The sequence below is a fragment of the Grus americana genome, chromosome 6 (assembly GCF_028858705.1).
Source record: "Grus americana isolate bGruAme1 chromosome 6, bGruAme1.mat, whole genome shotgun sequence".
NCBI lineage: Eukaryota > Metazoa > Chordata > Aves > Gruiformes > Gruidae > Grus > Grus americana.
The window spans coordinates 7,729,120-7,745,407 of NC_072857.1; the positions used below are offsets into that span (position 1 = coordinate 7,729,120).

Here is a 16,288-nt window from a genome sequence, read left to right on the forward strand (position 1 = left end):
TGCTGGTTACGCCATTTTTGATACAGCCTAGGACACAGTTGGCTTTCTGGGCTGCAAGTGCACATTGCCAGGTCATGTTGAGCTTGTTGTCCACCAACACCCCCAAGTCCTCTTCCTCCAGGCTGCTCTCAATCCGTTCTCCACCCAGCCTGTAGTTGTGCTTGGGATTGCCTTGACCCATGCACAGGACCTTGCACTTGGCCTTTTTGAACCTCATGCAGTTCGCACAGGCCCACTTCTCAAGCCTGTCAAGGTCCCTCTGGATGACTTCCCTTCCTTCCAGCATGTCAACCACACCACAAAGCTTGGCACCATTGGCAAACTTGCCGAGTACACTCCATCCTGCTGTCCATGTCACTGACAAAGATGTCAAACAGCACCAGTACCAGTACTTACCCCTGAGGAACACTGCTCATCACTTCCATGCAGGACCATATGTCCCTTCCTCCAAAAGAAAAGCTTCCAGGCTCTTCTATTGCAGCCCCCTGTTAACAACATTTCCATTTTGTGTGATAAAGACCCATCTTATTTCTTCCTGTACCATAGCCTGGACCCAAAACACTCTCTCAGATGTGTTTTACCAGATTTTAATATGAACAACACCTAAGTAAGGTAACTTAAACTGGAATAAAAAGTCTGTCCACTATATTTTAAATTTCAGTGTATGATCCTAACTACTTTCTTCGTTGTGACACAAGTACTTCAGAGGAATTTCGCAAGAGAAGACAGTTACGTTTTCTGGAAAATAGTTTATTGAGTGCTTGGGGAATTAAAAACTACAAGGTTTTGCTTGCAGCTGCAGAAGCAAGAAAAAAGTTAAACATAAATTAGTTACCTGATTTGCTACTTATAGTGCTTCTGAAACCCTCATTTTAATCAGTCATTGCCTACCATGACCTTTATATTAATATCTGGCCCTTAAATTTATGTAGCAGAATATTTATAGATTAAAAAGTGCCTTTCTATTGGCAGTAGGGTAATGATTATGAAAGCTGATTGAGATTTTCAGTCTTTTTAATTCTTTGCTTCTAGGACTCAGCTACACCCACTCGATTTTTCTGACTTAGGTGACTTTATTCCATACTCCACTGCAGGAATAAAAATTAAGTAATTCAGTCAGTGTAAAATAAGCCTCACTTGTCCAGAAGCTTTAGTTGACTTAGATTAAAGAAGAAAAGAAAAAAATTAAAAATAAAAAAGCCAGACAGTGATTACTGCAGTTACTCAGAACTACATTTGTTGTGTAGAATTTCCATTCCAAGTATTGTTTTCATCTTCTCCATCGTCTTGTGTCCTCAGTCTATATATTTTGCCTTCTTTTTTGAAGTCTTCTCCCCGCTTTTCCACTACTCGCTTCCTGACTGCTTGCCTACGGTACAAATGACAGTGAGGTTTGATGGCTTTCCCAGTAATAATTACACAAGAGAAGCAAATGCAATAGATGTAAATCATACATCCCTCCTCCTCTTACCCCCAATAATAGTTTTCTTCAGCCCGTTGTTTCCTTGGGAAGCAATACCCAGCTGAAAATGTGTCATTTAGCAGTCAGACAAACTGAAAGAATCTCATTTCCCCGGGAAAATTTCCAAAGCAGTGCATGGCTGCTGCATGTGACAGGGCCTAGCAGCTCTCCTGGTACAGGAGATCTCTCATCCTCTAGGCAATACAAAACCTTCACTGTCAAAATCGGACTTCAGCTGCTTGAGTTTTCTTGTACTACCATAACCATCTGACATCTAGTTTCAAATTTTTCATCTTCCAAACAGTATCAGCTGAAGTGAAGCCCCCATTTGTAGTTACAGCTCAATTCCCTACTCATAAATGACTGCAAGGCAATGCTTTTTCTACTCTGCAATTGGAAACTGAAGCAAACAATAAGGACCTTGCTTAATCACACATGTAAAAGCCAAGAAATCCTAGTCAGAGCTGCCATGCAGTTTACCAGCCACCAGGTTAACCAAGGTGGTGGCCAGCAACTACAAGGAGAGGGCAGCTCAGTTCCCCACTACAAGATAAAAACAATTAAAGCAAGCAGCTTGAGAAATCAACAGTTTTGATTACCTGCTTTGCTCAATGCTGCCAGAGGCCGAAGGATTTGAATGCTCTTGCTGATGAGCTGATCTCACAGTAGACTGTGAGGGGGGTGGACTCGTAAACAGGAAGTTGCTAATGAATCTCCAGACTGCTAAGAGGGGATAAAGTATTGTACCCAAGAACTTCCACAGATCACCGCCCGAAGCCTGAACAACAGAAGTAGCAGGTCTTCCCGCCTGGTCATGAACACATAAAGCAAACTTGTCAGATATTACTCTCCCTACAAGTGCATGAGTTTATTTCATCAATCACTTAGAAGCAGCTCAGCAGACAGAGGAGCACTGCTTTGGTTACACATCAGACAAATATCTATGCCACCATTTATCTGCTTCAGAAAAAGTCCTCTTCCAAATCAGTCCTGACAAAAATTAAAGTAATTTTGCAATTTTAGACACAGAAAAGACCAAAATTCAAGCCAAATATTATCATGGCTGACTAACAGCAAATTTACAGCTACAGTACTGCTGTTTGCACAAAAATGAAAAACAAAACCCAAACCCAACACCTACCGGCAGCAACACCACTGAAGCACTGGGTGCTAACTCGAGCTCCAGTAATTTCTTTCCATAATCATCTTTGGTAAACTCCCTTCTGGGAAACATTGTCGCCAGTGAAAAATTGCCGTAAGCATTACCAACTGTCTGTGAAAGTGTGAAGAAAACATTTTATTTATAACTGTTCACTTTAAAACAACTGCAGACTTGCCAGTTGAGTATACCTTGCCATATTGACCCAAGAGTTCTATATCAAACTATCAATTGTCTTTATATACAGAAATGAAGGATTTTTCAATATCCTACTACCTAATGATATGTTGCAGTAATACAAAGGCAGTTGGTGGTGCTGGAAAAGGTTGCTACCAAAACCCCTTCAAATAAACAAAAAGGAAAGCAGCTGATGACAATTCCACCACAATCAACAGATAGTTGATGCTACACCAAGTTGTAATCACCATGTAGCTGAGAAAACAAAACAGCGATTTACCTGTGCTGCAAACTGCCTTGCTTCTTCCAGCCGTGCTTCAGATGGGAACTGGTTGGTAAAGGACGATCCATCTGGGAGGCGGAACTGAATCCTGGCTATTGCACTGCAGGACACGTATCAGGTCAGCCAGCATATGAACAGTTACAGTCAAACTGCTCCCGAGGCTTTACTTGGTAGGATTGAAATGGGGAAGAGACGGACAGTAGTCCTACTTATGGCAGTACAGGTGGGTCCTAAGTTTGGATCCACACTTGCTAACTACCTGCCTATATAGCACAATGCATCTCCTCTGTTTTTTATCAGAGTCCAAGACCCATCACCATTCAAACGATATTGACATTAATGGTGCAAAAAACCAGTAAATTCATTAAATATAACCTGTATTTCTTTGGTGTAGCCTGTATTGCTTTTGTTCTTTTTTCAGTAAGTTGTACTATGAGGGCACAGACATTTAAGCTGGCTTGGCAAGTAATTCTATATTCATCTAGCTGTGGCCCAGCACAGGCTGTTAAGTCCCATGTTTGCCCTCTGTTCAGGCACAGTACCAGACTCACAGTGGCTCCATAACTCCACATAAGGTCTCTACAGGTTAGAATATTTCTTAAATTCTTGTTTGGCAAAGCAGGAGACAGCTCTGACCCAGACAGCCGATGAGCCCAATCAAGCCTTGCTGACTCCAAGCCAATTGCGCACACAGCCAAACAGCTGGGGTGGCACCATGCTACCCACCACAGTTCTGACATTACTTAGTCATTATCCGTCACATTCTCACCTTATCGAGCTCCCCACCTAGCTTAAATAGGTGTTTAAATCAAAGATCAGATAGAAAATGCTCTTGTCTAATTAAAATAACATACAAGGTTGTCTGTGTTTCATAATCAGGAATGTCAAAAGGATGAAAGTTAATCAGAGAACATAATATTCATGTAAATAGCCATGAATAAATATAAAAGAAACAAAACCAGAAAGCCAACTTTTTATGTCACTATTTAAACAGTTCATCAATTAATAGAGTAAGATAAATATTAAATCTCTTGAAAGTTTACATTTCTTTACCTATCTCCCCAAAAGTATAGACTTCTTTCTCTACAGCAACTCACCTTCGCTCCTTTTGAGATGCTTCTTTTCTGGCTTCTATTTCAGCCTGCTTAGCCTGAAGAGCTGCAGCTTTTGCAGCTTCTGCTTCTTCCTTTGATTTTGCGAAGCGAGCTGCTCTCTCGGCACGATCCTGTGAAAGGACCAAACAGAAACCTTGATTTTTACCATAAATTGTACCTCAATATTCATTAAAACAGAGAGCTATGATCTGTACTCAGCACCCAACTACACAGGTATCAGCAGGCCATATGGAGAAAAGACGGTAGTGCTGCAAAGAATTATTCACTGCCAAACTGCACAGTCCCACAGCATTAGCCACAATCACACGCTTTTCAGTGAATCACTTCCCACAAAAGTTAATAGATGATCATCCCATGCAAGTTTAACACTCCAGCGAAGATAAAGGGAAAAATCTTATGACGAGTTACACAATTAAAGTGTTCTAGGCCACAACCTAATAATGAGGAGGGATTTCAATTGCTACAAAATGTTTATATCCATATATGTACACACATATATACAAACTTAGAAAATAACCCTCACCACCATTTTGAGATCAGTGTTGTTCTGCATGTTCCACAATTAAATATCCCCTTGCTTCTGTTCAAGAGCTATGCTTAAATTGCAATTATTTTTATGTTTAAGTGATAACTCTCCACTGGACTCAAGCAATACGACAGAAAAGTTGGTATGTTTGTTCAGATAGAAAAGACCATCACGAATATGAAAGCAGAAGCTTCATTTTATACACAGGAAATGCAACGTAAACCCCAAACACATGAACTGTTACAATACAAGGCCACAGGATTCCAAACAGAAAACTGGACAATCTTTCAAAGTTTCACTGAATGAGAGAATTTACCCTTTTAGTACATGGGTGTCTCTTGTCAGAGAGAGAAGCAGCAAGTTATTTTCCAAAAGGAAAAATTTACCATTGCAATCTGTTGTCTTATACGTTCTCTTGCAGCCTTCTCTTCTGCCTTTTCTCTGTTCCTTTCCTCTAACATACGTTTTGTCAATTCTTCTTCCTGTCGTCTTTTGTACTCCAACATTTCTTTACCAGTTTTTCTCCGTTCAATTTCTTTCTTAATTTCTTTCTGAATAAACAACAGACACAAAAATTGGACCACAAAATTGCCTTGGACAAGAGTAAGACAAGACTGAAGTACATTTGTTTAAAAAGGAATTAAGCATTTATTCAAATAAGGGTATAAATAATTACAAGCAGTTTTACATTTTTGTGTTACCTGTTCTTCTTCTTTCCTTTTTTCTTCTCGTCTTTCTTCAAGCTTTTTTGTTATTCTAAATTTAAGAACGAATTGAAAAATCTTAAAATTGCAGTATCTGTTATTAAAATTTAAATGAAACATTTGCAAACACTTGCAGAAGAACGGAGACATGAACATGAACTGTAACACAGTGCTAATGCCTAGTGTAACATTCACATGTGGGTGTACCATCCATAAAAAGATGAGGTGGTGATTCACCACCGAGTTTCCAACTTTAGTGGAGTTCTAACATTCCTTCTGTTATTTTCTGCTCAGTAAATGAGGAATCTTACAAGTTAGTTCAACAGTAAGATGTAAGACTTACAATAAGCAAATATTATTTATGATCTGTGGTAACAGAAACACTGAATCTCAGCCTCCTCTTAGCTTTTTAGGCCATCTGGTTTCTTCTGCACATCACTTCCTAAAATGGAAGGCAAATAATATCTAGCACTGACATAGATGCACATGCATCTGTCTCATCTATCCAGAAAGGTGCCTTAGAATAAGGATTGACGTGAAAAAAACCACAGTAATTTACAACATATTTTAAGTCTGGGGAAAGAGCAGGCATGACCAAACAACATGAGAAGTCAGATAATCAGAAAAATTTTGTTTGTATGGTAGCTGTTTTACTTTTTTAAAAAGAAACTGGTAATTACCACAGAGCTTTGCCTGTTTACCTCTAAAAGAAATGCTGTAGATATATGCAAATATGGTATAATTTAAGATTAATGCACCTTTTAGGAGAACTTTGGTATTTATAGTAAAATACTGACTGGATTTTCCTATCAGTAATAAGTAAAAATTATGCTTATTGTTCAACATCTTTCAAAACCCCCTGAAATTAAATGTGAAAAAGTTTTAAAATATATTTTAGCAGTATAAATAATCCTATTTACTAAGTATGTGTTACTGGTTTTAGGTAGGATATTACAAATAATATCAGTCTTACAGATGCTAAAAACCTCCAATTTTATACACTAAATATTGTACTTAAACCCAAGCAATTTAACAAATTAACCATGGACTGAACCAGATGCTTCTGGTCACCATACTTTAAAATACTAGAACTCATCAGATCTCATTACTGTTCACTGGTCAAAACAAAAGAAGAGTCTCAGAATAGGATTCCTCTGGCTTTTTCAATATGCCTCAACTACAGTCAACCAATAGGAAGAAAAAGAACTAAGGTGGTATCTCTGCACAAAACCTAGGCTAGCACTTTTTTACCCCAATTTCAAGTGCTGTCAGTTCAATCTTTTAACTTATTAAAAAATTTGTAGCGAATATATCATCCGTATTCAAGCTGTATCAAAGTAAGATGAACAGTTATGGTTTTCCAGATTACCCTTTTCTTTCAGAGAATGTTAAAAACAAGATTAATTTAAAAGATGTTTTTGTATCAACCCTAGTATTCTCACTGACATCTAAACAAAACCAGGAACACATAAATGTTTACCAGATTATAACAGAGTGAGCACCAAAATCCTGCAATTAAGCCTGTTTGTTCAAAAAAACCAAAACCAACCCCAACAAACCCCAACCAAAACCCGCAACAAAACTGCCTCCTGAGAAACAAATACAATACTTTAGGAAGTCTGCAAAAGATGACTTACCTTTCTACTTTGAGTGTAAGATCATTCACAGGCTGAGCATCGCTCATTTGCTCATCTAAAGAATTAGTTGCTTCCTGGCTTGTTTGACCTGAATTTGCTTCATCTTCAAGTGTTTTTCAAGAAAGTAATGCGTAAGAGAAAATTTTTTTTAATTATAAGAAATACACCTCTTATTTTATGCTCATTGTTAGCCATAATTCACAGCAACAAGGATATCTTAAGAAGATAGGAGGTTCTGCTATTTAGACTTCCCCTTGTCCCCCCAAGAATTTGGTTTCAGGTTACTAACCCAGCAAAACTTTTTTAATTGAATCCTATTTCAAGGAAGAGTGTACAATTTTTATTGTATTATAAACCATCAATTTCTCACTCATTATAACTGAGCAGAATGAGAATTTATTCCTCCTCCTAGACTTGCAAGAAGCATTTTGGAATATCCAAGTTTTTCCTCAACAAGTCCACTCAATATATTGCCTTTTATGTACCATCATCTAACAACTTAAAGAAAACTATTTCAAGAGCAAATTAGCTAGCATTTATGTAAAAATACATTACCAGCTGAAGGTCTTATTGTCTCAGACATAACAGATTCAGGAGAAGCACAACACTCTACTGGTCTGGATGGCATATTTTCTGAAGCACCATCAGATTGAGAGGAGGGACAGGGAGCAGATGACTGACTTCCATTTTCCAAAGGCTGCCCTTTTACTCTATGCATCTAAGAAATTGGGGAAAAAAAAACCCCGAGACTATGAAACTTCAAATATTTTCCACAGGTTCAAAAGTCAAGATTAAGTTATTTTTAGAGAATCAGTCCTATTTAAAATACAAAACTAAAATTACCACATATTGTTGAGTGTGATGCAATCATATATCTCATATTTTTTCCTCATTTTAGTTTTACACTTGAAGTCAAAGTGACAAAGCTATCCATATTTATATTATGTTCCATAGCATAATTTTATAAATCCGAATTACAAGACAATATTACAAAGGCACGTATGACCTTTACTGACAGAGTAATTGGTATGTCATTCCAGTTTAGAGTTCTTGGCATGCTTCTTCAATACTGTAGGTGTTACACAGATGATTAAAAATCTGAGAAACAAAATAAATAATGTAGCATTTTTGCACAGTGCTTTCCAACCTGTTCAATTTGTGTACCGATTTTAAGTTTGCAGATTTTGTTGTTGGAAGGATACAGAACCAGTAATTCATAATTCCCCAAGGCACAGGTAAAGGGCCAGGGACATCGTGTCTTGAGCATGTGAGCACATTCAACTCCATTGGAAAGATCCAGTCTGGCAGCAAGCATTACCTGTTTAACTTTACGGATTCTGGTAACAAGCTCTTCAACAGAAACACTGCCAGCAATTACTTCCAAAGGGATTCCATTGTCTCCTATAAAAAAACTTGATGGAACACACACTACAGGATCTGCACAGCAACAATTAAGGGCAACAATTGAAAAAAGTTTATAAAGTAACTTTAAAAAGAAAAGTGCAAGTCCTTCCTACAGAACCTTCTAGTCCAATATTCTATCTCCACCTGGTTGCCAGTAGTCACAGCCAAGGGAGGAAGAAAAAAGACTCTAACAAAAATGCTGGAAATTATTACATACAACTAATTAATATTTCTTCTTTTCTTTGAAATGGTTTAAGCCAAATTATTTTTCTCCAACACACAAGTATCCAAAAACCGATTATGCTTTGACTTGAAAGATTTTGTTTTAGTGTGACACACCAGCTTATGTAGATAATAATGAATTCTTTATAGCATTAAGAAAATCCAAGTTAAGGTACTGAATTCCCTTTCTCAGCATCGTACAGAATTCCTGAGCTGTAAACAGTGACCTACTTAAGGTAGGCAGATGTTTACCTAACTTCATAGCTGTGTGTCCGACAACCCAATCTACTACTTGTTCTTCCTTCTCTGTAACTCTGAACTCCAGCTAATAATTTAAAGCATTGTTTGTTTTCTAATGCTGATTATTGATACTAATGGATTATTTTGTTTACATAAAGCTTTGGATAATTTTCTATTTGGAGAATTACATACGATTAACATTAAAAACCGAACTTGTTCACTTTCTTAAGAACTGACAATAAGTTGAATAAATAGAGGGTGTCTTTTAACTACACAGTTTATTGCATATGTTTGTGCCATAAGAAGTATTTTTAATAACGTTGCTTGTAAACATTTGTCTTAAGAGCAGTATTAACTTGTATAGAGCAATTATCTGTAATCATAATGTAGCATCTAAGCTGATCTCAAAGGATACAAATTTGAGAAAACTGCAGGCATGCTTCACTGTTTAAAAGAAAAGATTCGTTTAGGAGGAGCAATCATTTCGCAACAACCTTAGATTACATCTTTCATCATAAAAATAACTCTCCTACTACCACACACAAAACTATTTAAATACTTGAGGGAACACTAAAAGCAAATTTGCATTGCATCTTCTCATTAACATTTGGCATACGTGTTGACACAGTGACAATCCCTGGTTATCACAGTTGACTACAAAAGATTAGGGAAACGGTGCTAAGAAACAATTCAGGAAAAAAACATACATTGAGTGCAAATGATATAGTAAGTCTAATAAAATGTCTATAGAGCACTTCAAAATAATACCATTTTGGGAAATGTCAATGCATTTTCTGCACATGGACTGGAACACTTAAACATAAAAATAACTGAGTAATTTACACAGGAACTTTAATGCTTCTCTATTCTATGTGTTACAATAGAGAAAAATGTATTTTCTCTGGGGTTTTACAGATTTTTATCTTTCTGAATTAATGAGAGTTTTTAAATTTATTATGTAACTTGGCAAATCAAGAACTGCCTCAAGAGTACTTGCATTTTGGTTCCAGCTTTTTAACATAACTTTTGTGTCTCTTCCTGTTGAAAAAGGACAACCTCAAGCATTCTTCTACTAGTACTGAAATACAGTCTGAAATACGCAATGAATATTCTGCAGAACACAACAGTGAATTTTGAAAGTTAGAGTTTTCTCAGGCTGTGACGGTTTCAGGAATACTGAATTCACTCATGCTCTGGAACCTTATATTTAGACTACCTCCAAAGTAGGGCAAGGACTTCAAAAGCCTCGTACTCTCTCATCATCATCAATGAAAGACTGTGTAAGAGACAGAATTAGAATAGGATCAAACCTTTTGGTGTCGATTTTAATAGCAACAAAATCATCTGAAGCAGCTTCAGTCACCTTCTCATCTTCCCACCTTGCAGCCATCTCAGTAGATTGTTCATCCTCACCTGCAAGATACAGCACATGTGAAGCGAAACACACCACAAATTACTGTCTTTGGTCTGATTTTAGCTTTGCTTCAATTGCTTGAAATCACCTTTGAAAGACACTCTTGTGACAACTTTAACCTCTGAAATACACTCTTGTGATTATTTTCAAGTTAGGTTTTTTTTTTTTTATAGTCTGGAGACAATTCCTGCCAGCTGATTCACCTTGCTAACATGCCAAAAATCCTTCCAAGCCAGCAAGCATGTAGCTTTTGCAGTCATTCAGCTGCATGGTGAGCTGGTCTGAGGTAGCAGAAGGGGCTGGACCACACAGATGGAAGAGACAGGGGAACTGGAAGCAATGGCGTCCGAAGATTGGCTTGATTGCATCATCTAACTGTGCAACCACCAAGGGGCCTCATTTTCATGTTACACGGAGTATGCTTATACTTCAATATTGTGCTCATACTCTCATAATAAGCAAGGAGATCTTGCAACACAGAGTGAACCATTGCTTCTCCCTGACATTAAGCTTGACCTGCTAACATGTTAAAACTATCATGCTAAAACATGCTTACCCCTCATTATAAATTTAATTACATATTGGTACACCAGCTGCTAATAGATAAAACTACATTTTCCGCCCCTTGTAAATACATAGTTCAGCAGACAAGGTTTCACAGTTTGATGGGTGTTTAAAAAAAAAAAAAACCACACACCAAAATCATTTAATTGCAGGATTATTTGTAACTTAGTTTTGTATTCCAGTTCCTGACATGAACAGTAACAGTAGGAGGGGAGGAAAAGGAGAGAGGAGCACACAGGAGCAAGAATAACTGTAGAAGAGGAGCTACTTAAGTAAGGGAAACTGAAAAGGTGTTCTGGGACCACAGATTCAGAAGTGTTATTTTAATCAGAAGAAACATCATAAATCATACTTTTATCTTCCAAAGCACCTGTTTAGTGAGGATTTGGGTTAATAAACACATTCCAATGAATATTAACTATCTTTCAACAAGTAAACTGGACTGCAACCAATTATTTATCTTCAATCTGTATTACTTCTTTGCAGCTTGGAATCAACTGCACTCTTGATGAAGAATTTGAGTCACAAGTATAGAAGTATAGTAGTCCATTATTCAATGACAACACAAACCATTTGCTTGTTTCATCCCAGTTGTCATTTCATGCAGTATTTTTCACTTGTTAGAGATAAGGAGTTGTATGTGCAGTCCCCCGTTGAAGTACTGCTGCCTTAAGGCCCTGACTGTCAGACCACAGTGCTTCTCAGAGACACGCATATCAAAAACACACTGATTTTGGAAAAGTGTTTTCCAACTGTACGTATTGATTTTTCCCTGGAAGAACTGGAGCAAGTAAGAAAGTATTCATCTCTATTACTATTATTCTACATAACCAAATAAGTATTTAGGATATTCTATGTAGGAACCTTTCCTCTTCCTTTAACTGCAGTGCTTCCAACTGTGGTCAATGGATGCAGCTGTTCTGCCAGGAGTGGTTCGGCCTCCTCCCCCATTTCCAAATGCTCAGAGACAGACAGCTGCTTCACCACACACGCTTTTTCGAAAGGACATGTGCTTATCCAATTAGGCTACTAAAAATACCTAAATACTTGCCTAACACTAACTTTTCCATACAAACAACTGCTGTAGAAAAAGAACGCAATGGGATCTGTAATATACTTACACAACTGCATCACCAGAGTATGCCGTGAAGGTTTTAAAAACAGAACTAAAAAATGTTAGGATTGTAGATGCAAACAAAAATGTTAAAGAAAAAAACTGGTTGAACAACATGCAATTGCAGTCAAACACCACCTCATTGTTAAGATAAATAGCCACATTATTCCTTGCTTGACTGGAAAATATTTTAGAATCAGGAAGAATAATCCAGTTCTTCATTTTCTTGTGCTTGTTTAGAGATGCGAAGAGGAAGAGAGGAACAGACAGATGGTACAGAAACCGGAGATGGACCTATGAGAATTCATTAATTTTGGTCAAAAATCTAATAGCTATCCTCCACAGTGGGCACCCTCAAATTACAGTTAAGTTATATTTTCCATTTCTCTCACAACTTTTTTTTCCTTTATTAATTTTTTGTCCCCATATACATTATTGGATGAAGTGTACAAAACAGAAACACTGAACACTTGTGAAAGCACGTTTTCCTGCTCAGAAAGCTGCTTTCCAATGCTTGTCTCCAGTGTCTGTGAGCAAGCATGTAGTGCAAAGACTCAAAGCTACCATTACCACCAACTGTGCAGTTTTAAATATGGATCTACCCAAATAAACCCAATCACTGCTAGCATAAAAATAGACTATTCTTTCAGCACTCGGCATCCTTCAAACACACCTGCTTCCACACATGGTGAGAAAGTATGTTCTTAACCATTCCCCTTCCCAGCAGGCGTAACAGAACTGCTTCACAACCAGCTCTGTCACAGGTCAGCTGCCCTGATCCCACTGTTCCCAGGGTAGACCAGAATTCGGCAGAACTCGCCAACTCTTTCATTTGGAGATATGGCTGCATGAAGTAACTCCCTCCCTTTTTCAGGGCTCATAAGAACAAACAAAACAAATCCTTACATCATACCACAATGTCAAAAGCAGGTTACATTCCTGCAATCATAAATCTATTTCCACTCTGTATCTACATATTCCTACATCCACCTAGCAAACATTAAACTTGTACACAAAACTGGCCTGTTCTTTTAGACATTAGTTTCACAAAAAATATTGGAAGTAAGTTGCAACATGCACTTTTTAACCCCCCAATACATATGTATCAAGTTCAAAATACTCACAGATACTATAAAAAAAAAAATCTTTGTGGTGGGTTAACTTTGACTGGAGGCCAGGTGCCCCCCAAAGCTGCTCTATCACTCCCCTCCTGAGCTGGATAGGGGAGAGAAAATATAATGAAAGGCTCACGGGTTGAGATAAGGACAGGGCGATCACTCAGCAATTACTGTCATGGGCAAAACAGACTCAACTTGGGGAAATTAATTTAATTTATTGCCAGTCAGAAGTCAGAGTATGATCATGAGAAATAAAACCAAATCTTTAAAACACCTTCCACCCACCCCTTCCTTCTTCCCAGGCTTAGCTTTACTCCTGATTTCCCTACTGCCTCCTCCTCAGCGGCACAGGGGGATGGGTTGTGGTCAGTTCGTCACACATTGTCTCTGCTGCTCCTTCTTCCTCAAACTCTTCCCTGTTCCAGCGTGGGGTCCCTCCCATGGGAGACAGTCCTCCACCAACTTGTCCAACGTGAGTCCTTCCCACAGGCTGCAGTTTTTCACGAACTGCTCCTGTGTGGGTTCCTTCCACGGGGTCCAGACCTTCAGGAACAGACTGCTCCAGCATGGGTCCCCCATGGAGTCGCAAGTCCTGCCAGCAAACCTGCTCTGGCATGGGCTCCTCTCTCCGTGGGGCCACGAGTCCTGCCAGGAGCTTCCTCCAGCATGGGCTTCCCATGGGGTCACAGCTTCCTTCAGGTGTCTCCACCTGCTCCAGCATGGGGTCTTCCATGGGCTGCAGGTGCATATCTACTCCACCATCATCCTCCATGGGCTGGAGGGGGACAGCCTGCCTCACCATGGTCTCCTCCACGGGCCGCAGGGGAATCTCTGCTCCGGCGCCTGGAGCACCTCCTCCCCCTCCTTCACTGACCTTGGTGTCTGCAGAGATGTTCCTCTCACATATTCTCACTCCTCTATCCAGCTGCAATCGCTGTTGCCTAGTTTGGTTTTTTTCTTCTTAAAAATGTTACCAGAGGCACTACCACCATCACTGATGGGCTCGGCCTTGACCAATGGTGGGTCTGTCTTGGAGCTGACTGGCACTGGCTCTATCAGACATGGGGGAAGCTTCTGGCAGCTTCTCACAGAAGCCACCCCAGTAGCCACCCTGGTACCAAAACCTTGCCACACAAACCCAACAAAGAGCATTTGAAATATCCAAAAAACCTAGTAGAAAACTTTTAGCCTGAGTAGGGAGTTGGGGGGGAAGATCAGCCTTTAACCAAGTCACAGCACATTATGTTTCACAGGTAGAGATGTCAAGTGTTGCAAACACCTCTGTCAGGAGGTTTCTTCTTGTTTACCACCTGGCTTTCCATTTAATTTTGTACAACACACTATGATCATCTTATTATTGACTATGAAGGCAGAGAGCCATCAAGTAGGCACTGTAGGTAAACACATGCTTATGGGGAAAAAAAAAAAAAGTCCAGTGGTAAAATGCTTTCATTTCATAGCGCTCACCTGTCATCATGATTCGTAGGCTTTAAAGTGCTGCCTTAAAGCCTACATACACTACCTCATCCCTTCCTCCAACACAGCACGTTGAGGGGTGAAAAGATCTTGGTTTCTCACAGTATGTTTATTACCCAATAGAAAATGCTGTTCTCCAAGTATAAGGAGAGTCGTGTCAACAAAATAACTTAACCATGCTTCACTTTTCTGTTCACATCCCCTTTGGGAGCGAACTTCTTGAAACTAAGCGAATCCCACAGTTCAATAACTCTTAAGGGAACAACACTAGCCACATGTTTAACGTGGTTGTTTTTTCATGAGGCATCTGAAAAACTTCAAGCCACGAGCACTTGAGGCAGTAGTAAAAACAAATGAAACAACACACACACATGCATAAAAACCCAAGAAATTCCAAGAGTCTGTCTTACATCCTCCTTTCCCTTTACCCATTCTCATTCTTCCAGGCAGAAAGGCAACATACACAATGTGAGTTTCTATAGGTTTCTCCAATCACCATTCAGTTACAGAACAAACTAGTGAACTCAAAAGAAAAAAGACACTGCATACAAACAGCTAAGAAAGTTACAGCAGTAAGAACCTAACGCAGGCTTACGCAAGGATATAGCGAAGGGAAAAGCAAAACATCGGAACAACTAATTTCACTGCCCTAGAGCAGTTCGTAAAGCCCCGATATACCACAACATGAGCAAGGCCCGGGGCTGGGACATCTCTACAGCAGGCCACGCACCGCCGGGCCGGGCAGCAGGGACTCGTACTGACACAGCAGAAATCACTGCACGGCGGGAGGGGGAGGCGGGGAAGCAACAGCTGGCGAAGGCGCTGCAGAGCCTCCGGTAAGCTCCGCCCGGGGGCGAGCGAACGAGCAGCGCCGGCTGACAGGGCCGCACGCAAGCTGGGCCCACCCGACGGGGAAGGCTGCGAGCAGCGGCACCCCACGGGGCAGCGCGTTGGCCGGGAACTGCCCTCGAGTCGGGCGCCGCCGGAGCCTGGGGCCGTCCCCGGTCGGCCTCAGGGACGGCACCGCAGCCCAGAGGCCTGGGTGAGCGGCGGCTGCTCCGGGCCCCCTCCAGCCCCGGCGGAGACGCGGCCGCAGGCGCTGTGTCAATGCGGGGGCGAGCCAAAACCCGGCACCCAGCACCGCTCCCCCCGCCCCGGCCGGGCCGTACCTGACACGAACACGACGAAGACCGAGCTCCGCTGCTTGGCGGCGGCGATAGCAGCCGGGATGGAGCCCCCGAACCACATCATGGTGCCGGCGGCCCCAGGCTCTGCGAGCCGCCGCCAGGCGCATGCGCCGCCGCCGCCGCACCAACGGCTAGTCCTGCGCGTGCGCCGGCGGCCGCGGCCCGACACCGCCTTCTGATTGGCGTCTGTGTGCGGCTCGAGCCCGCCCTCGGCCACGCGCGGTTTGGCGGCAGATTCGCCTCAACCGGGCGCCATCTTGGCGCCTTGGGGCCTCGAATGTTTCTGCGGCGGCGGTGCCTGGCCCCTGAGTTGTGTCCCGCCGCAAAATGGCTGGGGCAGGCTCGGGGCAGCTGCAGGGAGAAAAGGCCTCACGCAGCCCAGGGCCTCTGAGGACAGGATGGCCACAGTTAACCCTGGCCCCAGCATCCACCCTGGGAAGGTGAAGGGTGCAACAGAGGGGAAGAGTGATGGAGGATGTAACTGTT

At 41.0% G+C, this 16,288-nt stretch overlaps 1 protein-coding gene across 1 annotated transcript; it reads right to left on the bottom strand.

Annotated features, from left to right (window-relative positions):
* Nucleotides 1-732: 732 nt before the first annotated feature.
* On the bottom strand, nucleotides 733-15,944 carry UBXN4 (UBX domain protein 4). The gene is made up of 13 exons (XM_054829939.1): nucleotides 15,785-15,944; nucleotides 10,240-10,342; nucleotides 9,345-9,373; nucleotides 8,382-8,500; nucleotides 7,619-7,781; nucleotides 7,064-7,166; nucleotides 5,424-5,478; nucleotides 5,109-5,273; nucleotides 4,179-4,306; nucleotides 3,079-3,181; nucleotides 2,604-2,735; nucleotides 2,062-2,270; nucleotides 733-1,369 (listed from the first exon to the last, which is right to left on the bottom strand). Exons 1-13 carry the CDS (start codon nucleotides 15,864-15,866, stop codon nucleotides 1,231-1,233), a joined length of 1,530 nt encoding a protein of 509 aa, XP_054685914.1. The 5' UTR covers nucleotides 15,867-15,944; the 3' UTR covers nucleotides 733-1,230.
* Between the last annotated feature and the right edge of the window lie 344 nt (nucleotides 15,945-16,288).